Consider the following 20,511-nt stretch of genomic DNA (forward strand, 5'->3'; position numbering starts at 1 on the left):
GCCAGAGAAGGTGGAAAGAAATGTCAGAGTGGACAAGCGTGAAAAAAGGATGAGATGAGATGAAGAGCCACGGAGAGAGGAGAGCGGCGTGGAGGGAAGCTCGGAGACTTTACTGAAGCACATCGGCAACAACACACACTCTCTCTCAAACACACACACAATCACAAACATACACACACACTCACACTCTTTGTCTGATGTAATGCTATTATTAACCTTAATCACACTTGTTATCCTACCTGTCTGCGCTAATGATAGCCTGGGGCTGCAATAAAGGCAGAGATGCTACAAGTGTGTGTGTGTGCAGAGCAGTTAACCAGTTAAATGTTATGAGTAAGAGGATGAAGTGAATGGATGAATGAAAAGTATCACCTTGTGTCCTGGGTCTTTGACCTCTCCCTGTGCATGTGGGCAGTCCACGTGCAGCCTGAAAAATGGACACTACCATGTTACGTTAATGGAACAATTATTTTTTGTTGAACATGAGGTTTACTAACAGTTGCCACCGTTTAAAAAAAATTTGATGATAATGCTCCACATTTAGAGTTTCTGCCCTTAGACTTTGTGTATAAATCTAATCTGAATCTATACAATAATTTAGCCGACACTGTCCTAAACCATTCATCAGAGGTGCATTCAGGCTAACACAGCAGCCAGAGACTGATGTTGTCAAAAATCTGTACAATCTGATAGTGCTGAGAAATTTGCTGCACCAGCTGCTTTAATTTAACATCATCAAACTGAGTTGAATACAATAAGCAGCTTCAGAGGGGGAGGAAACTGCTGAGTAGTGGGGAGTTGTCACAACGCCTTTGACTGCATTTAAAACATGACTAAACTGAACATAAATTTGGACATTTTTGTTTTTTTTTAGCAGAGCACCAAGAGTAGGTTCATTACCTTTAATTATCGGTGTATGTTGTTTTGAGATCAGTGGGGCAGAGACGCTCAGCAAACACAATTGAGGTGAATGGTACAGGTCCCTTGTCCCTCATCAAACTCATCAAATACACAATCCAACTCCACAACAAGACAAGTTGTGGCCTGCACGTTCACCATGCTATGAAATAATAATGTAACGTTACGAGACAGAGTTGTTTTCGAGGCAAATGTTTAGCCGGAACTACATTACAAACATGGCTGCTGGGCGGAGTGATTTCAAAAACGCACGTTAAGTGCAGCTACTCCCGTTTCCTCAAGAAAGTAGTTCCCAGTATTGGCTTCATGTGTCATAATGTTACATAATTATACATGATTATCTCATAGCGTGGTGAATGTCCAGGTCACAGTTTGTCCATGAGAGCGTTTTGGAGTTGTTGGATTGTATATTTGATGAGTTTGATGAGGGACACTGTACCGTTCACCTCCACCGCACCGTTCCGTTTGCTGAGCAGCTCGTGTCTCTGCCCCGCTGATCTCAAAACAACATGCACCAATAATTAAAGGTAATGAACCTACCCCTATGGCTATAGGGATTATGGGAATAGGCAAATTAGCCAAAATGTTGAACTATCCCTTTAACTGAAACTGACCAAAACACATTCACATGTCTGAGCTGCAGGTCAAATCCAGCAACAGGCCCCAGCCCTCAGAGCTCCAGTACTCCACAGTACAGGGCCGTGACAAGGCTGCAGACCAAAATGTAACAGTGGAGACATTTTTTGACTTTAGCAGAGAGGACTAATGTCTCTCTTCTGGAGAGAGGAATGATCAACCCCTGCCCCTGCTCCTGTCTTGATAAGAAATAATGTATCACCTTTACATTTTACTACAGTAAGTGCTCACTCAGTGACTGTGAGAAGACAGCAGGCAGAACACAGAGAGTGCAGAAGAACAAACAGCTGTCTCTTTTTGTCTGTCCTCCGTCCACACTTGTTCTTTGTAACTCATTCTATTTGGCTCCCATTTTTCCAGCACGTTTAACACAAAAACAAACCATCTGTCTCTCCAGGGCATCATGTAGACACACACACACACACACACCCATCAGTGATGAAGCAGTACGTGGGAAGCCTCTGAGAATAGGGGGATCTCATCGTGCTGACAGTGTGTGTTTGACTTTATGCTTCACATATTGAGAACATGCACTGTCATTGTGTTAGTCATTGTACAGTACGTGCACCGTACTCGTTTGTGAACTCAAACCACTGTGTGTTAATCTGCAGCACCTTTGTAAGGACACGTTACAGTAATGGTCAATGTGGGGAAGGTAATCAGAGGAGAATTGCTCAACCAAACCTGATTTCCTGCTCCAGGCCCTGCTTTTTTCAGGATGTTTACACACTTTGTGAATTTGAGTGTGCCTTTTTTTTTTTTTTTTTAGCTTTAAATAACGGAGACACTTCTGTTTACACAAGTTAAATAGGAGCTGAGTGGAAGACAAGACTTAGTGTGTCCGTGTGTAGAGCTGTGAGTGTGTGTGTGTGCATTTTAAATAATAATTTTCGCCCTACTGATCTGTCAGAGTGATTGAGGTGGCGCCCGCTTTCCTCTTGTCTGTTTCATAACTGCAAGATTCACTGGAGCGTGTGTGTATGTATGAATCAGATTGGTTGTCAGAATGGATGTCTTAGTGATTTTATGGACAAGAACACTTATTTTCATTTCTCCTAAATGTGTATACAGGCGTGTGTGTGTGTGATCGTGCATGATCCCAGTGTGAATAAGCTCCCTTTACTTTCTCACATCATCTGAAGTGGCACATCAACACCCTTACAACAAAACCTGCTGTTCACACAAAGAAGAATAAGAAAATAAGCCATGACAGCGGCCTACTTGAGTCAATACACAGCACATTAGACACTGTATCATCCGTGGTGAAGACAGCACTGCCTGCTGTCAGAAACCTACCGCTCACAGTCTCATCATTACAGCTACGATGATACAAAGACACTGTTTATGTTTGAGAGAGATGGCCTCATGTGTCCTGCTCTAATTGCATGGCCTGTCTGTGGACCTCAATTAGCAAACTCTCTGTTGACCTGAACACTGTACTAGAGAACAGAAATGTAGGCAACACAGAGAAAAATAGGAAATTCTATCACTTAAGATCTATCAGTTAAGCACTAATGTTTTTTTTTTTGTTTTTTTTTAGGAAAATCAATATGGTCGTTGACAAAACTGTCTCAAATCAGTTTTTGAAAAATCCCGCAAAAATCATAAAGCAGTGCACTGGTGTCTATGATGGTCTCACACACCCAGAGAGACAACTACCACCCTACATGAATAAACTCTCTGAGGCCTGACAAATTCAGTTGTATATATTGTCATATCACCCAACCCTAGTGCAGATATTAGCATATTAGTCTGTGACATCAGCTATTGAAAACATTTTTATTGCTTTTACATATTATATTCTTTTTTATTGTCCTATTTCCTCATCTTGAAATTTGGTATCTATTATAATGTAAGACACTAAGGTGATTTTTTAATCTGTGAAACTTATTATACAAATTAACATTATTTACTTACTTACCTTATACATTTAACTCATAACTCTCAGACGAATTTGAAGACATACACACTTGCAAACACAATATGAAGAGAGAACTCACCCCACTATTGTAACTTTGCCTTCAGCCTCCGAGTCCTTGATCAACTTCTTGATTATAGCCTCCTCTAGTGGTGACTCTGTCTTATAGCGCTTTGACCGGGGCTCCAAGGAGAGCTGCACTCTGTCTCTCTTCTGAAAACACACACTGTGATCATTTCTAGAGTCCTAGTGTGTGGCTGGAAAATATTACACTGTAAATATATTATAAGGCATATTGTACTTTTTTTTTTGCACAAACATATCATTTAAATTAGTATGAACAATCATTATGATTGGGATGTGCGAAGGGGAGGTATGAAACCCAAAAGGGCTTATATGAAAACCTCACCCATGAAGAACATATTCAAAAACCAAATTTGTTACAAGTAAAGACAAGAAAATAAGGGATAATTAAATGATAAAATGAAAAAAGTTAGTGATTATATAGTGAATATAGGGAAAAAAAAGGAAAAGCACATACATGAATGAACAATGCAAATAATATACATTCAAAAGAAGATTCATAAAGCTGTGCCTTATGAAGTACACCACAGACTGTGATGCAACAAAAACTACACAGTATGTGTAACAGGTATCAAGACACAATAAACTTTGATTTTTGAGCTTAGTAACAACTTTTTTGTTTTGACTTTTTTTTAATGACAAATAAGTATGTATGTTTTTTTTCTTATCATTCAGTATCACTGTGGGCAATTCAAGTCCAACAGTTGCAACAGTCTGACACTTTTTAATGTGAGTAACAGAACAAAAAAACTCACTAGACTCAGCTCCTTCTCTGCTTGTTTACCTGAAACAAGATGTAACATATAGTACATGTAAGACATCACCATAGCTGTGCGTTGTGTGTCTCTTTCTGTCTCTCACAGTAGGGGAGCTGTCAGGCTGACAGTAGAGCACCTATAGAGCTCTGATGTGCTGTACAGCTTTGTCAGTGTTCACAGATTTGAAGGTTCAGTCTGTACTCTCTCTATTTCAGTGTGTCTCTTATCCCACATTTCTGTTTGTTGACAAGGACAATCGGTGCAATAACAAGTGGGTATGGCATGTGTGTCTTTGTACTGGTAAAATCTAATACTCAAGTACTACGTGTATTTTGTTGAATAGTGTGTGTCATCGTAGCAGCTGAATCCACAGTGTGTTTTTCCTCACCACTCGGTTTCTCCAGGTAGACAATCAGGACAAAGGGATAGGCCGTCAGGGTTTTCTCTTTATGACTGCGCATCACCTTAGGCAACCCCTCCCACCGCTTCTTATCTGTTAACTACAGTTAATAAAATACACTCAACTTACATAAAAAATGACTATTTACATGGTGTTTAACTAGCTGATCACCACTAGGCTACGCTACATTCTTATGCATCACTGTATCACTGTGTGGTGGAGAGAGATAGAGATAAGGGGACAGCCGAATAGTGTAGGTACAAAGCTGACCAGGGCAGGGGAAAAAACAACTTATGGTGAGTTTACAGTAAGGGATACATGGGTAGACGATGAAGTGGTCACTGGAGAAGGGCTGGAGATTGTCCAGGTTCCCAAGAATAGTTCGTATGATGTCCTGAAAGCAGACAAAAAGAAATTGAGACTATTAGTGACAGAATGAGCAATATAAACAATTACAAGTCAGGATGAATTAATTTACTGTGAGCCTTTGATAGTATACTTAATAAAAATGACATAGTAAATGTGCATGCTGACTAAGTAGATGATCAGTATTAGTAATTACCTCCATTTCCTGATTCCTAATCACCTCATCTCCCCTGATGACAAATATTAAAGACATTATATTAATGTAGTAGCAGTCCCAGCAAAAACTGTAAAACTGATAACAGTATGAGGCACTGTATCCATCACACACTGCCTTTTGCTGCCACAGTACATCTGCAACTCGGCAAGTCTCTGATTGTTGAGTGCAAATATCAAACTGTAAGTAGATAATGTAGGGATGTTGCTGTGAGTGTCAAAAACATTAGATATAGTTTGATGAAGAGTCTTCTTCAGTCACAGGGAAAGATGGCTTAAACGAATCCAAGGATCAGTCAGGGCTCTTATTCTAGGACGTTATCCCCAAATAAAGGCAGACACATCCTGTGGGGTCTAAAATCCTTTTTTTTGCAGATGAAACAAAATATCAAGACAAAGTTAGGTAACACACATCAGAAGATTTAATAGCAGCCATTTTAGGCAATCGCATTCAAATAATCCAGTTTTAAAGGAGAGAGAAGATCAATGCTTGAGCTATAACCCCAGCTGCTTTTGAGACTGAGACTGCTTTAAAACAGTTTGTGCTGCTCTTAGGTTAACAGGGAAGGAGGAAATGGAAAGAACCAGTGAGTGAGCAGGTTTTTCCTTTAAATCCTCTGGGAATTGGTCACTGGTGAGGAGAAGGACCATCTAAATGATTTCATTTATAAAATGTGATAAGGAAAGATAATCACACCATGCCACAAATTAACTTTAATTTATCAGTGGTAGAACATTGCTCTCATATTATAACGTCTGTTCTGAATGGGACAACATTGAGAAAGTGAAGAATACATTTGAAGTACCAATAGGGAGATGTGTGGTCCTGCCTGAAACTGCTTCCCCCTCTGATAGAGAATTTATAGATCATCCCACCAGCCTCGAAGAGTCGAGCCTCGGGGAAGCGAAATGAGAAGGTCTGTAGTGTCATGGCTGAAGATTTGTTCTTGGAAATAAGAAAATAAACATGTGTTATTTGATGCAGTGGTGGCTTGCTTGGTTTCAGGTAAGAATATAACATGTTAGCATGGTATGCCTACACGTCGACTTTTCAATGAGAAATATAGATACTTTAGCTAGCTACCATTAAAAACAACTAAGGTTTAATTTGACGTGGACCTTTACTCCTGTGATAACGAGTATCTCTCTCGCTGTTAAAATTACCGTAATACCTACAGAAAATGAAATGGCGAGCGCAAAATCGATGTGCTGTCCAGTAGTTCACCCTCCAGCAGTGAGTAAACAGTTAACGTCGTGTCAATCAAACTCCTATTCGCCTCGAGATTGGCAGGACGGAGCGAGTTCCCGCCTTATGTTCACTCGGGCTGCTTTGATTAGCCAGATCTTCTCCCAATCAGCGGCGGCAGAGGAGGTGTCGCTATGGTGACGGCAAAAAACCGCCCAAACGGTCACATGACTCTCAGCTGAGTCTATGAGGAACTAGCAGTTGTAAACAGTCATGCTCTCTGATAGTACAGCGGCTGAAGTCGGCTAAAGTTTTACATTTAAATTTAAACGACTCACATCACATTTATATTTTTACATTTATGTGCCCCATAAAAAGAATTCAGCTTTGACCTAAAAGGTGAGTGTGGGTTGTTTAGTGACGTGTAAATCTTCCAAAACACCACGTTTGTAACATGTTTGTTTCTACTAGTGTGACGTTTCAGCACCGGGTCTGTTATGGAACGTCGTTACGAAACTATCGTCACGTTCCAGAGTTGTAAAACTGCATCACTTGTTCACTTGATGTCAGGTTCTCTGGTTTTGCACAACACTGTGACGTCCCAGCGTTCTAATACTGTAGTGTCTGTAGGCTACTCATCACGTTACCACATTCTAATGTTCTTAAACTGTAATGTCTGCACCCAAAGCTTCATTGTGACATAATGTTCTAAAAATGCATAAATGTAACGATGTTTGTGCTTCATCCAGACAACTAACGTTCTCCAAATCTGGAAGATAAGGCGTTCAACATCCCATAAGATTATTCAGTATTAATTGATACTGCACATTGCAGCACCAAAGCAGCCTACTCATTTGCTAACATCTGCTCTCTAATGACCCTTAGGAGGAGTGTAATAGAAAACCTGCAGAAATCTTCCATTTATCACTCTAAATGCAGTGTCTCTCTAGATTTAAATAAAGTTTTCTTTTTCTGATTCACTCAATTTTCTTTTTCCTTTTAACAGTTTTGAATAGACTTAAAACAGAAAATTGGTGCTTTTCAGACAAGATGGCCTCCTCATCTTCCCCTGAATCTACTGTACTCTTGAATACTGGGGTTCATATGCCCATCCTGGGTCTGGGGACCTACAAGTTGGTTGGTTGTGAGAATGTCTACCAGGCTGTGGACGCCTCCTTGGCTGCTGGTTACCGTGCCTTTGACAGTGCAGCCGTTTACAAGAATGAAGCCGACTTGGGCCGAGCCCTGAGGGAGCTCCTGCCCAAACATGGCTTGACACGAGAGGATGTATTCATAACCAGGTGATGTATTTGCTTATGTGCCTTCCAAAAAAAGCTCAAAAATTAATATGATAATGGTTATTTGTTATGAGATGTGACATTAATTATCTTGTTTTGCAATACCTAAAATGTTTTCTTTGTCTGACTGGTGTAGCTGAGTAAAATGAACAGTGCATGCCTTTATGGGCTTGGGTGTCATGCCCACATCACATGAGACCATATGGAGGTGCAGCTCAGTGCGCAGATTCTTCCCCTCAACAATCACACTGTCTGTCCTTTTGCAATGCAGCAAACTGGGTCCGAAGGACCAGGGTGAGAAAGCCATGGAAGGAGCCCTCCACAGCCTGTCACAGCTGGACTTGGATTACATTGACCTCTATCTGATCCACTGGCCTGGCACACAGGGCCTGGTTGTGGCTGATGAACACAATCCGGGTATATAAATCAAGTTTTCTGTGTGTATATATACTGTATGTATTGAATATATACACATTTATTATAAACAACAGAAAAAATGCTTTGGCCAGGTGTATTGGGTGTTCTACAAATGCACGCTCCACTAGTTAAGAGAAGATTCAAGCTGCCTTCTCAAATTCCCCTTCTACAATGTGATTGTGTAACAGCGATGATGACATTGTAGTTAATATTTGATTCCAGGCAACCGGGCTCAGAGTTGGGCCACTCTGGAGAGGCTGCATGCTCAGGGGAAGCTGAGGGCCATAGGAGTGTCCAACTACACACCGGCACACATGAGAGAACTGATACAGAGCTGCAAAATCCCTCCTGCAGTGCTACAGGTACAAGAGAGAAGGATGTCGCAAGTTCAATGTGATATATGAGGTTGGATACAAATGCAAAAAAAAAAAAAGAAGAGTTTTGTGCTCTTTGTTTTGGAAAATGCCAATGCATACAATGTGTGTGTTTGTTCTCCAGGTAGAGTTTCACCCACGGCTATGCCAGACAGAGCTGAGGAGTGTGTGTAAGGAGTATGGAGTGTGTTTCCAAGCCTACTCCTCTTTGGGGAAAGGAGAGCTGGTTACTGATCCCGTGGTTATGCAAGTGGCAAAGAACTGTGAGCGCACACCTGCACAGGTACGTAAATACATACACACTACATTACGCATAATCTTTCTGCATCAGTCATGGAAAACACTGAAGTTTTCTGTTCCCCCTCAGGTCCTGTTGCGCTGGGCGGTGCAGCAGGGCGTCCCAGTGCTCCCCAAGTCCTCAAACCCAGACAGAATACAAGGGAACGCCAGGCTCTTTGACTTCACACTGAGTGACACTGACATGGACAGACTGTCAGCCTTAGACTGTGGACAAAGATACTGCTGGGATCCCTCAGAAGTGGTTTGATAGATCACAATAGTTCACTAATGTTTTTGTGCCATCATTTTAAGACTCATTCTTGACTCTGTTGCCTAATGCTGTTTCACAATACAAAGTATTATTATGGCTTTTGTGTTATGGCTCTTCTATTTTGAATTGTTTATTAAGTACTGCAATTTAGCAATTATCACCTATAACTTGAAACTTTCCAAAGGAGGATTAAAATTATTTATTCAGGACAGCATATACCAGAAATTCGACAGCTGTAGAGAAAATACATTTACAAAAGTCCTTAAAAAATGAAAAATAATTTTAACCCCCGCCCCCCCAAAAAGTAAATATTAAAAGTCAATTATCTCCACACACATCTCCAGATTCAAGTATGGTAATATTAAGGATGGTTGCAAATCTCCAAATTCAGTAAGTTCCTAGTGCAGATATTAGCATATTAGTCTGTGACATCAGCGATTGAAAACATTTGTATTTATTTTATGTATTATATTGATTTTTTTTGTTGTCCTATTTCTTTATCCTGAAATTTGGTATCTATTATAATGTAAGACACTAAGGTGATTTTTTAAATCTGTGAAACTTGATACAAATTAACATTATTTACTTACTTACCTAATATATTTAACTAATCATTCTCAGAATAATTTCAAGAATTACCCAATATGAAGAGAGAACTCACCTCACTGTTGAAACTTTGCCTTCAGCCTCCAAGTTTTGATCAACTTCTTGATTATAGCCTCCTCTAGTGGTGAATCTGTCTTACAGCGCTTTGACCGGGTCTCCAAGGAGAGCTGCACTCTGTCTCTCTCCTGAAAACACACACTGTGATCATTTCTAGAGTCCTAATGTGTGGCTGTAATATATTACACTGTATATATTATATTATAAGGCATGTTGTACTTTGCAGTTTGTGCCTCAATACGTTCAAAAGAAGATCCATAAAGCTGTGACTTGTGAAGTACACCACAGACTGTGTTGCAACAAAAACTACACAGTATGTGTAACAAATATCAAGACACATTGAAGTTTGATTTTTGAGCTTGGTAACAACTTTTTTGTTTTGTCTTTTTTCTAATGACAAATGAAAATGTATGTTTTTTCTTACCAATTCAAGTCCAACAGTTGTGCAGTCTGACACTTTTTAAGACATTATATTAATGTAGTAGCAGTCCCAGCAAAAACTGTAAAACTGATACCAGTATGAGGCACTGTATCCATCACAGACTGCCTTTTGCTGCTGCAGTGTATCTGCAACTCTGCAAGTCTCTGATCGTTGAGTGCAAATATCAAACTAAGTAGATAATGTAGGGATGTTGCTGTGAGTGTCAAAAACATTAGATATAGTTTGATGAAGAGCCTTCTTCAGTCACAAGGAAAGATGCCTTGAAGGAATCCAAGGATCAGTCAGGGCTTTTATTCTAGGACGTTATCCCCGAATAAAGGCAGACACATCCTGTGGGGTCTAAAATCCTCTTTTTGCAGATGAAACAAAACAAAATATCAAGACAAAGTTAGGTAACACACATCAGAAGATTTAATAGCAGCCATTTTAGGCAATCGCATTCAAAGAATCCAGTTTTAAAGGAGAGAGAGAAGATCAATGCTTGAGCTATAACCCCAGCTGCTTTTGAGACTGAGACTGCTTTAAAACAGTTTGTGCTGCTCTTAGGTTAACAGGGAAGGAGGAAATGGAAGGAACCAGTGAGTGAGTAGGTTTTTCCTTTAAATCCTCTGGGAATTGGTCACTGGTGAAGAGTAAGGATCACCTAAATGATTTCATTTTGGGTAATGTGATAAAGAAAGATTATCACACCATGAAATTAACATCTTTAATTTGTCAGTGGTAGAACCTTGCTCTCATATTGTAATGTCTGTTCTTAATGGGACAACACTGAGAAAGTGAAGAATACATTTGAAGTACCAATAGGGAGATGTGTGGTCCTGCCTGAAACTGCTTCCCCCTCTGATAGAGAATTTATAGATCATCCCACCAGCCTCGGGGAAGCGAAATGAGAAGGCTTGTAGTGTCATGGCTGAAGAGTGTTCTTGGAAATAAGAAAATAAACATTATTTGATGCAGTGGTGGCTTGCTTGGTTTCAGGTAAGAATATAGCATGTTCGGCCTACACGTCGACTTTTCAATGAGAAATACAGATACTTTAGCTAGCTAGCATCAAAAACAATTCAGGTTATTTAACGTGGACCTTTACTCCTGCGATAACGAGTATTAAGTGAAGTCTCTCTAACACTCGCTCGCTGTTAACATTACCGTAATACCTACAGAAAATGGCGAGCGCAGAATCGACGTGCTCTCGTCCAGTAGGCTAACTTAACCTTCCAGCAGTGAGTAAACAGTTAACGCCGTGTCAATCAAACTCCTATTCGCCTCGAGATTGGCAGGACGGAGCGAGTTCCCGCCTTATGTTCACTCGGGCTGCTTTGATTAGCCAGATCTTCTCCCAATCAGCGGCGGCAGAGGAGGTGTCGCTATGGTGACGGCAAAAAACCGCCCAAACGGTCACATGACTCTCAGCTGAGTCTATGAGGAACTAGCAGTTGTAAACAGTCATGCTCTGACAGTACAGCCATGTGCAGTGGCTGAAGTCGGCCAAAGTACAAATTTAAGTAACCGACTCACAGTTAACATCACATTTACATTTATGTGCCCCTTGAAAGGAATTCAGCTTTGACCTAAAAGGTGAGTGTGGGTTGTTTAGTGACGTGTAAATCTTCCAAAACACCACGTTTGTAGTTTGTTTCTAATAGTGTTACATTTCAGCACCGGTCTGTTATGGAACGTCGTTACGAAACTATCGTCACGTTCCAGACAGAGTTGTAACTGCGTCACTCTAACAGCGTTTATGGGGATGTCAGGTTCTCTGGTTTTGCACAACACCAGCGTTCTAATACTATCTACTCTGTACTCATCACGTTATCACATTCTAATGTAAAACTGCAGTGTCTGTTGCACCTAGTCTCGCTCGCCAGACCCTCCTCCAGAGAAGAAGGGCTTGCTGCACCCAAAGCTTCATTCTGACATTAGCCTATAATGTTCTAAAAATGCATAAATGTAACAATGTTTGTGCATCATCCAGACAACTAGGCTAACGTTCTCCAAATGGAAGTTAAGGCGTTCAACATCCCATAAGATTGTCAGCCCAGCGTGTTAACTTTGCATATGTTTGCACCAACGTTTCAGTATTAATTATTAACTGCACATTGCAGCACCAAAGCAGCCTACTCATTTGCTAACATTTGCTCTCCAATTACCCTTTTAGGAGAACGTGTAATAGAAAACCTGCAGAAATCTCCATTTATCTCTCAAAATGCAGTCTCTCAAGTTTTCTTATTCTGATTCACTCAACTCTCTTTTTCCTTTTAACAGTTTTGAATAAACTTAAAACACAAAGTTGGTTCTTTTCAGACAAGATGGCCTCCTCATCTTCCCCTGAATCTTCTGTACTCTTGAATACGGGGGTTCATATGCCCATCCTGGGCCTGGGGACCTATGAGGTGGTTGGTACTGAGAATGTCTACCAGGCTGTGGACGCCTCCTTGGCTGCTGGTTACCGTGCCTTTGACAGTGCAGCCGGTTACCAGAATGAAGCCGACTTGGGCCGAGCCCTGAGGGAGCTCCTGCCCAAACATGGCTTGACACGAGAGGATGTATTCATAACCAGGTGATGTATTTGCTTATGTGCCTTCCAAAAAAGCTTAAAAGAATATGATAATTATCATTTGTATTATTATTTGTTATGAGATGTGACACTAAATATCTTGTTTTGCAATTCCTAAAATGTTTTCTTTGTCTGACTGGTGTAGCTGAGTTAAATGAACAGTGCATGCCTTTATGGGCTTGGGTGTCATGCCCACATCACATGAGACTATATGGAGGTGCAGCTCATATTTGATTCTTAGCGGCACAGTGCGCAGATTCTTCCCCTCAACAATCACACTTTCTGTCCTTTTGCAATGCAGCAAACTGGATCCAAAGGACCAGGGTGAGAAAGCCATGGAAGGAGCCCTCCACAGTCTGTCACAGCTGGACTTGGATTACATTGACCTCTATCTGATCCACTGGCCTGGCACAGAGGGCCTGGTTGGGGCTGATGAACACAATCCGGGTATATAAATCAAGTTTTCTGTGTGTATATTGAATATATACACATTTATTGTAAACAACAGAAAAAATGCTTCGGCCAGGTGTATTGGGTGTTCTACAAATGCACGCTCCACTAGTTAAGAGAAGATTCAAGCTGCCTTCTCAAATTCCCCTTCTACAATGTGATTGTGTAACAGCGATGATGACATTGTAGTTAATATTTGATTCCAGGCAACCGGGCTCAGAGTTGGGCCACTCTGGAGAGGCTGCATGCTCAGGGGAAGCTGAGGGCCATAGGAGTGTCCAACTACACACCGGCACACATGAGAGAACTGATACAGAGCTGCAAAATCCCTCCTGCAGTGCTACAGGTACAAGAGAGAAGGATGTCGCAAGTTCAATGTGATATATAAGGTTGGATACAAATGCAAAAAAAACCAACAGAGTTTTGTGCTCTTTGTTTTTGAAAATGCCAATGCATACAATGTGTGTGTTTGTTCTCCAGGTAGAGTTTCACCCACGGCTATGCCAGACAGAGCTGAGGAGTGTGTGTAAGGAGTATGGAGTGTGTTTCCAAGCCTACTCCTCTTTGGGGAAAGGAGAGCTGGTTACTGATCCCGTGGTTATGCAAGTGGCAAAGAACTGTGAGCGCACACCTGCACAGGTAAATACATACATTATACACAGTCTTTCTGCATCAGCCATGACCGAAGTCATGAAAAACATTGAAGTTTTCTGTTCCCCCTCAGGTCCTGTTGCGCTGGGCGGTGCAGCAGGGCGTCCCAGTGATCCCCAAATCCTCAAATCCAGACAGAATGCAGCAGAACGCCAGGCTCTTTGACTTCACACTGAGTGACACTGACATGGACAGACTGTCAGCCTTAGACTGTGGACAAAGATGGGATCCCTACGATCCCTCAGAAGTGGCTTGATAGATCACTAACAGTTCACTAATGTTTTTGTGCCATCATTTTAAGACTCATTCTTGACTCTGTTGCCTAATGCTGTTTCACAATACAAAGTATTGTGTATAGGGATGTCATGATTATAGATTTTCTTGGTACGATTATTGTCTGAGAAATAATCACGGTGTAACGATTATCATGATTATTATACATTAGTTAATTTCACAACACTATTAATAGTCAAAATATAATTATATTACTAATTATTTACACAAAATATTTTAAGTATCTTTTAAAATACGACCAATTATTAATCCTCCAGGGGAAGTGTTTGAAACATTCCAGTCATTAATTGTCATCTATACCAAATGTTTAAGTTAATTTTAATCTTTTTTTTTTATTACAAATGACACTCTAGCATTTAGATTCCTGACAAATCAATGTTACTTTGGCGCACATCTGCTGATACGCTTCTGACATAATCTTTTTTGGAAAGTGACGGTATTTAGGAATATTTACGATCAATGAATTGTGACATCCCTAATTGTATATCTATTTTGAATTGTTTATAAAGTACCACAATTTAGCAATGAACAACTAAACTTTTTGAGAGGTTTTTTTTTTCAAAAGAATTACACAGGAGATCCACTTTAAAACCACTCTTAAAATTATTTATTCAGGACAGCATATACCAGAAGTTCGACAGCTGTAGAGAAAATACATTTACAAAAGTCCTTAAAAAAATGAAAAAGAATTTTAACCAAAAAAAAAGAAAAAAAGAAGGAAATATTAAAATTCAATTTTCTCCACACACATCTCCAGATTCAAGTAATACTACGGATGGTTGCAAAACTCCAGGTGCCCAGGCAAGTTTGTCCTCTAGGGTGTGTTCACTGTCACAAATGCTTAAAAATCAAAACCACCAGTGCTCACATGACTTCTCCTGAATGTCAAGCCAAAATCTGTCTTTTTTTTCCTTTCTTTTTTTTTGAACACTTGTGACAGCACGCACACCTCTGCATTATTGTGCTTTCTTGAGCGTAATCTGTGACAGCGAGCTGTGAAGTTTAAGGCGGTAATTGGGTAAAAACACAAGGCTGGCTATGTGGTGCCACATCACAGGTTACAGCATGTTCAAGGCAGTTCATAACAACATTATACTCTTTAATTCCAGCTGATTGTTATTTTCAAGAGAGAGTAAAGCATTCATATCTGACCCCAGGCTCACAACACCGTGCACTGCCAGCTGACTCAACTCTACTACATGTGTCAAAAGTATGGGTCGATTTCTTAGGAGTGACCTATTAACATGTAAAGCACTATTTGTAATGGCAGCATATTTACCTAACACTCATTCCTGATTTCCCCGTCGATGTCTGATATCATAAAACAGTGGAGTCACTCTTTAAATTTAACAGTATAGTCTAACTGTATTAATTAAGTTCGGAGCTTTATACCAGATACTAACTTGTTTTAAAGGGTTGCCAAAATATTTTCATCAGTTATCACATATTACAAAACGCGTGGTAGACTTAGAAAAGGGCGCCATTCAGATTGTCTGGAATTCTCTGATTAGAAATTGTCCTTAACCAAGTTTAGCAAAAGCTATAGAAAAGATGTAATAAAGTTTAGTTTACAGACAATACAAGCGCAGCCCTCGACCTGCGACCCGAGCACTTCACAACTCAACCGAGAGGAAGAGAATAAGACACAAGTAGAACAAACCTATTACAAATTTCAATAATCACATATGGATAAACAAGTCACAAATAGCCCAATCATATTCACCAAGCTGAGTAGAAGTGCAGATTTAACGATTTCAAATAAATAAAAGTAACTTCCGTAAAGGTCATGTTCGCGAGTGGTCTATACCAGGCAATCTTCAAAAGACTGAGTATAACATAAATAGCAGATCTAGCATTAGATCAGCACTCCTTGACCTACGGCTTGATAGGCTGAGGTCCCATTAATTCCCACCTCAGTGCAGGTTAAAACACATTTAAACAACAGGCCATGAAACTGATTTTCTCAAACAGTCTGCAAATAACGGTCTGAGTGACTTTCCGCCCACGTTTAAACGGGACCGGACTCTTTGAGTTCACCCTCTGCATGCACCGGGTGCTGAGTGAATGGGACCAAAGGCTATTTTGTTGGCTCCTTGTATAGCAGTTACTCCATCCCCATCCCCACATCTTTAAATATCCACATAACATTTATCACAACAGCCATGGATTGTACACTGCCTATTGCTAGGTTGGCCACTTTTTAAATAGCATGGTAACCATGTAAAATAGGAACTCGTAAAATTTAATTCTGGCTAAACCATGTTGCTTATAATAACCCCATTCAATGCCATTTGATAAAATATTAACAAAATATTTACACATAAAAATTACAAAGCCTGTTTTGCTTTTTCGCTCAACCGAGACTTTAAAAAGATAAATTCATATTGATTTGTGCTTTTTTTATATGTAAGTTTAATGTAATTTTCTTCAGATATAATCTAACCCTGAAGTTGTACAAAAGATATTATTTCTGCATCGTCAGAGATTGTCCTTGTACGAGATTGTTCTTTTGATAAGTTTGAAATATAAAGCAGTTAATGATAGTCGTACAGTGGTTTCAATGGTACTGGCCTGTAGGTAGTACAACAGGAAGCTGGCTAAAGGCCCCAATTGAATTCTTTAAAATAATCCCTCCTTTTTTTTTTTAAATATACACTATCCCTCCTCTGTTGCTTGAAGATTATTTTGGCACACAATACAGTGATGTCCATGAGCTCGTGCCGTCCAAGCAGAAACGTTTGAAGCAGAGTAAGCGTTACCAACACACTGACATCTGTGATTTCCTCAAGAAAATTAGGAAGGAAGTTCTAACAGCATTCAACGGGGCCTCAAAAGTATTGTTTCCAGTACATTTATCTCTCCATCCACAGTATATTGCATAGTGTTGATGTGAGAGACAACTGGTAAGTGGTAAGCATCTGTTAACTGGGTGGTCATCTTTCAAATCTCCTTATTAATATACCTTTCCATTGTGTTCTCAGATCATCTTCTCCTCTCTTGGCCCATCCTTTTATCCTTTTTTAAATAGGATACAGATGGCCCAAACTCTCACCATTTCACAGTGCCCTACAGTGTTTCCATAACAACCAAAACAAATACAAAAAAAAAAAAAAAACGTATATAAATGTAGTTAACAATGGTGTGTAAAAATGGCATGACTAGAGGATTAGATCCAGTGCTAGCCACACCTCTTTGTTTGGTTTTTCTCTGCTTGATCAAACCAACCTTCCTACTCAGAGCAGGTCTCATTGTTCTTGTCACAGTTGTTCTCTTGGCTTCCCACTTTCTCTCTTCTCGCTCCCATAGACTCTTCTGTCGCCCTTATTCCCTCTCTCTCGGCGATCACTCGTTGCGGTGAGTGTGGTTTTCAAGGTGGTTGTTTTCTCCTTCCGTCTCCTGGTGACTGAAGAGGTAGCTCCACCAGCTTTTAGAGTGGTGCATCTGTCTGGCTGTCCCAGCGCTCTTCACCTTCCTCATCTCCTGCAGGAAAAAAAATTGAGCAATCAGTTAAATTAGGAAAAGGTAAGTTTACGTTCTTGCTTCCTCTATTGGATTAGGTCATTCTGGGACAGTGAACTTCCTTTACCACCGACACTGTATCTAGAAAAACTGTGGTGTCTGTTTAAGATTGAACTAAAACAATGTGACTGCCCTAAAAACTTAAGATATCTCTGTCTGACGGGCCGAGTGCTAGGCCAGTCTACTGATTTACTGCCTGACAAAATAAAACAATGATAGTCTGGTCCTCTTATTTTTCTATGTAAGTGTTTGCAAGTAAATACAGCTGATATGAAATGATGATCATAGGCAGTCCTGTTTTTTAAACCCTTCTTTTATCCCCCATGACCCCTCATTCTTACCCCTTTGTCTAGCAGGCTGTCAAATTCGTCGCTCATTCTTCTGAGCTTCTGGCCGTATTTCTTGGCCGCCCACAGGGCAGGTGGAGCTGACTTGGACCGTCCCCGGAATGGAGCTCCTTCGGTGGGCGTGCCAGCATCATCTTCCCCCCTGCCCTGGAACTCCTCGTCTCTGGACATGGTGGAAGTGTGGGACTCTGAGTTCAGCCTGGTTCGACCTATGTCGGAAAAGTAAGGTGGGTTGGGTTGAAATCATTATAAAGCATCAGGAACAAGGCCAACAGAGATGTCTCTAGTCATCAATTAACATTATGTATCACTGGAATTAAGCATTCAAAGTATGTTGCAGTAAAACATACATGAGAACAGCCATGTTTATCTTTTTCCTAACAGACAAAAAGGGAAAGTCAAACAGAAAAGTTGAAGGAAGTGGGGTATGTCTGCTGCTTTGATTGAATACAAGTGTTTTCATTTTGTGCAAGACTAAGCTCCACACCAACAGCAGTTTTGCATAAATGAAAGTAGAGCAGAAAAACAAACATGGCCCCAATTTTTAATCAACCTGAATGCTCCCACTAACAAGCAGAGATCGACGTGTTGCAGCAGAGCAGTGGGCGCCTGGAGTGCCTCAGGGTTCCTACCACAGTCTTTGGTTCCTACCTGCCATTCGGAGTTCAGGCAAGGTGAGGGTGTGGCGCGGAGTGACGTCTTGCTCTCTCTCGGTCGATGATTGGCTCATTTCTCCTTCGTCTACCTCCTCCGATGGCTCAGACTCACTGTCTGAAATGCTGAACATTGCAGCCATGTGACACCTGCAAAAGTAAGGTTTGAAACTGGGGTTCAGTAAAACCATCAAAGTAGTGTGTGCTGCACACTAGGAGATGCCCATGCTTATATGCACGTGCTGTAGGCTACACACGTCAGTCTTAATAAATGTCAGAGTTGTTAACAGCACAGTCAGCATCAATAGGGACATTGACCTGTCTGGTAGAAGTAGAAAACATATTGTACATGTGATGAAAACACCATAACTTCCTATACGTCTCTATGACAAGACCTACCATACAGTAGCTATGGTAAACACTGGCTGTAACAGCAGTGCTACTGATTTACTGTCCAACAACCATGGTTGTATGGATGTATTATCCATGCCTACAACACACAGGCCAGTTATCCCACAATCATAAAATGGCATCATTCTCTGTATCGCTGATGCTGCCCCTTTCTAACACACCCAGCAGGCTATCTATTTCATTATGCTCTCCTTGATATTAGCCGGTCCAAAGGTATTTCCAGTGCACCAACCCGCGAGATAGCTGGCTTGTTTGGACAATTAAGACTCCTACTTGATATCGTTATCGACTTGTTGTTACACAGACACTAAAGCAGCAAGCACACCTTGTTCTCCGGCCAACACAACTGACTCGCTTGTTGTGTTGTTGTTGACTGAAGAGGACAAAAGAAACTTCCGACAGGGCGGCAGCTGCTGCGGTGAAGCTTCGGCTAACAGGCTGCGAGAGGAAAAACAGCACAAATGTGTTTCCTTACCCGAAATCCTTAGAGTGTCAGCCCGAAAAGTGCGAGTGTGTCTTTAGTGAGCCTCATGCGGCCGCAGCTGTTGTTATTGTTGTCGGTGTCTTGTCGTTTTTTACTGTACATACACTTTAGCTCCGCGCTCGCTCACCCAATCGCCGCGCGTCACTGTATCGCCGCTGCGCGTTGACGTCACTGTTGCGAGCTAGGACTGGGCTGGGGGTTTGTTTGTCTCACCGGCTTACCGCCGTGTGCGGTGTAGAGGCGCAGCAGGAATTAGGCAATTTACAGTATGCTATGCTGTCATTTCTGTCGGCTCAGATAATTCCCAAGTTAGTAATAAGGTCTGGACATTTGATTTGAATTAATAAAGTCTATCTATCTATCTATCTATCTATCTATCTATCTATCTATCTATCTATCTATCTATCTATCTATCTATCTATCTATCTATCTATCCCTTTCCTGATTTTAAAAAAAAAATGTCAATTTATTATTCTAATTCGTTAACATGACACAATTGCAATGGTGTCCCTGTTCAACTAGGAGCTAATTGAAACTTTGCTTGGTCTTAACTGCATTATAATGCATAAAGTGATTATATGTTATGGTAAAGTTGAAAGAAGCTGCCACTTTTATGTCCTTTAAAAAAAAAATTGAAAAAAGGGGGGGGGGGGCTAAAGAAAATGGGAATACTCTCTTGAGCTTGTGCTTCTGTGCTACGCTGACTCAGACATACAGTAGCCTACATGCTTGGGTCCTTATTGCCTGCTGAGTGTAATTCTTCCTAAGGACTCTTTTCTCTTTCCAGAAAGAAATTTCAGTCAGCTATAAAAGCCAAAGGTTAATCAAAAGTAAACAGACAGGAAAGGCAGGCAGACTCTGTGTTGCACAGCAGATCTGTGAGATTTGCCTTTGGCAGATGGTGAGGCTTTGATAAGAAAAGGGT

At 40.7% G+C, this 20,511-nt stretch overlaps 4 protein-coding genes across 7 annotated transcripts; 2 read left to right on the forward strand and 2 right to left on the reverse strand.

Moving 5' to 3' along the window:
* Positions 1-414: 414 nt before the first annotated feature.
* On the reverse strand, positions 415-6,224 carry majin (membrane anchored junction protein; the record flags this gene model as incomplete). The annotated part of the gene is made up of 6 exons (XM_083993321.1): positions 415-427; positions 3,555-3,682; positions 4,703-4,807; positions 5,033-5,108; positions 5,277-5,310; positions 6,100-6,224. 5 exons carry the CDS (start codon positions 6,222-6,224, stop codon positions 3,636-3,638), a joined length of 387 nt encoding a protein of 128 aa, XP_083849447.1. The 3' UTR covers positions 415-427; positions 3,555-3,635.
* A 500-nt stretch (positions 6,225-6,724) lies between these two features.
* On the forward strand, positions 6,725-9,214 carry LOC311002092 (glyoxal reductase). 2 transcript variants are annotated; one of them, XM_083993316.1, is made up of 6 exons: positions 6,725-6,878; positions 7,525-7,780; positions 8,049-8,194; positions 8,417-8,556; positions 8,693-8,851; positions 8,936-9,214. In XM_083993316.1, exons 2-6 carry the CDS (start codon positions 7,530-7,532, stop codon positions 9,113-9,115), a joined length of 876 nt encoding a protein of 291 aa, XP_083849442.1. In that variant the 5' UTR covers positions 6,725-6,878; positions 7,525-7,529; the 3' UTR covers positions 9,116-9,214. The 2 variants fall into 2 exon arrangements, with proteins under 2 accessions (XP_083849442.1, XP_083849443.1); XM_083993317.1 differs by having other exon boundaries at positions 6,748-6,878; positions 7,486-7,780.
* Positions 9,215-11,642: 2,428 nt separating this feature from the next.
* LOC311002091 (glyoxal reductase-like) lies at positions 11,643-14,726 on the forward strand. Of its 3 annotated transcripts, none has more exons than XM_083993315.1 (6): positions 11,643-11,798; positions 12,486-12,780; positions 13,079-13,224; positions 13,434-13,573; positions 13,708-13,866; positions 13,952-14,726. In XM_083993315.1, exons 2-6 carry the CDS (start codon positions 12,530-12,532, stop codon positions 14,132-14,134), a joined length of 879 nt encoding a protein of 292 aa, XP_083849441.1. In that variant the 5' UTR covers positions 11,643-11,798; positions 12,486-12,529; the 3' UTR covers positions 14,135-14,726. The 3 variants fall into 3 exon arrangements, with proteins under 3 accessions (XP_083849441.1, XP_083849439.1, XP_083849440.1); XM_083993313.1 differs by having other exon boundaries at positions 11,649-11,798; positions 12,525-12,780; XM_083993314.1 differs by having other exon boundaries at positions 11,657-11,798; positions 12,511-12,780.
* A 325-nt stretch (positions 14,727-15,051) lies between these two features.
* On the reverse strand, positions 15,052-19,754 carry badb (BCL2 associated agonist of cell death b). The gene is made up of 4 exons (XM_083993320.1): positions 19,578-19,754; positions 18,690-18,841; positions 18,033-18,247; positions 15,052-17,652 (listed from the first exon to the last, which is right to left on the reverse strand). The coding sequence occupies exons 2-4, from the start codon at positions 18,832-18,834 to the stop codon at positions 17,515-17,517; spliced, it is 498 nt and encodes a 165-aa protein (XP_083849446.1). The 5' UTR covers positions 18,835-18,841; positions 19,578-19,754; the 3' UTR covers positions 15,052-17,514.
* Between the last annotated feature and the right edge of the window lie 757 nt (positions 19,755-20,511).

This window comes from Trachurus trachurus (assembly GCF_905171665.1).
Source record: "Trachurus trachurus genome assembly, chromosome: 18".
Taxonomy (NCBI): domain Eukaryota; kingdom Metazoa; phylum Chordata; class Actinopteri; order Carangiformes; family Carangidae; genus Trachurus; species Trachurus trachurus.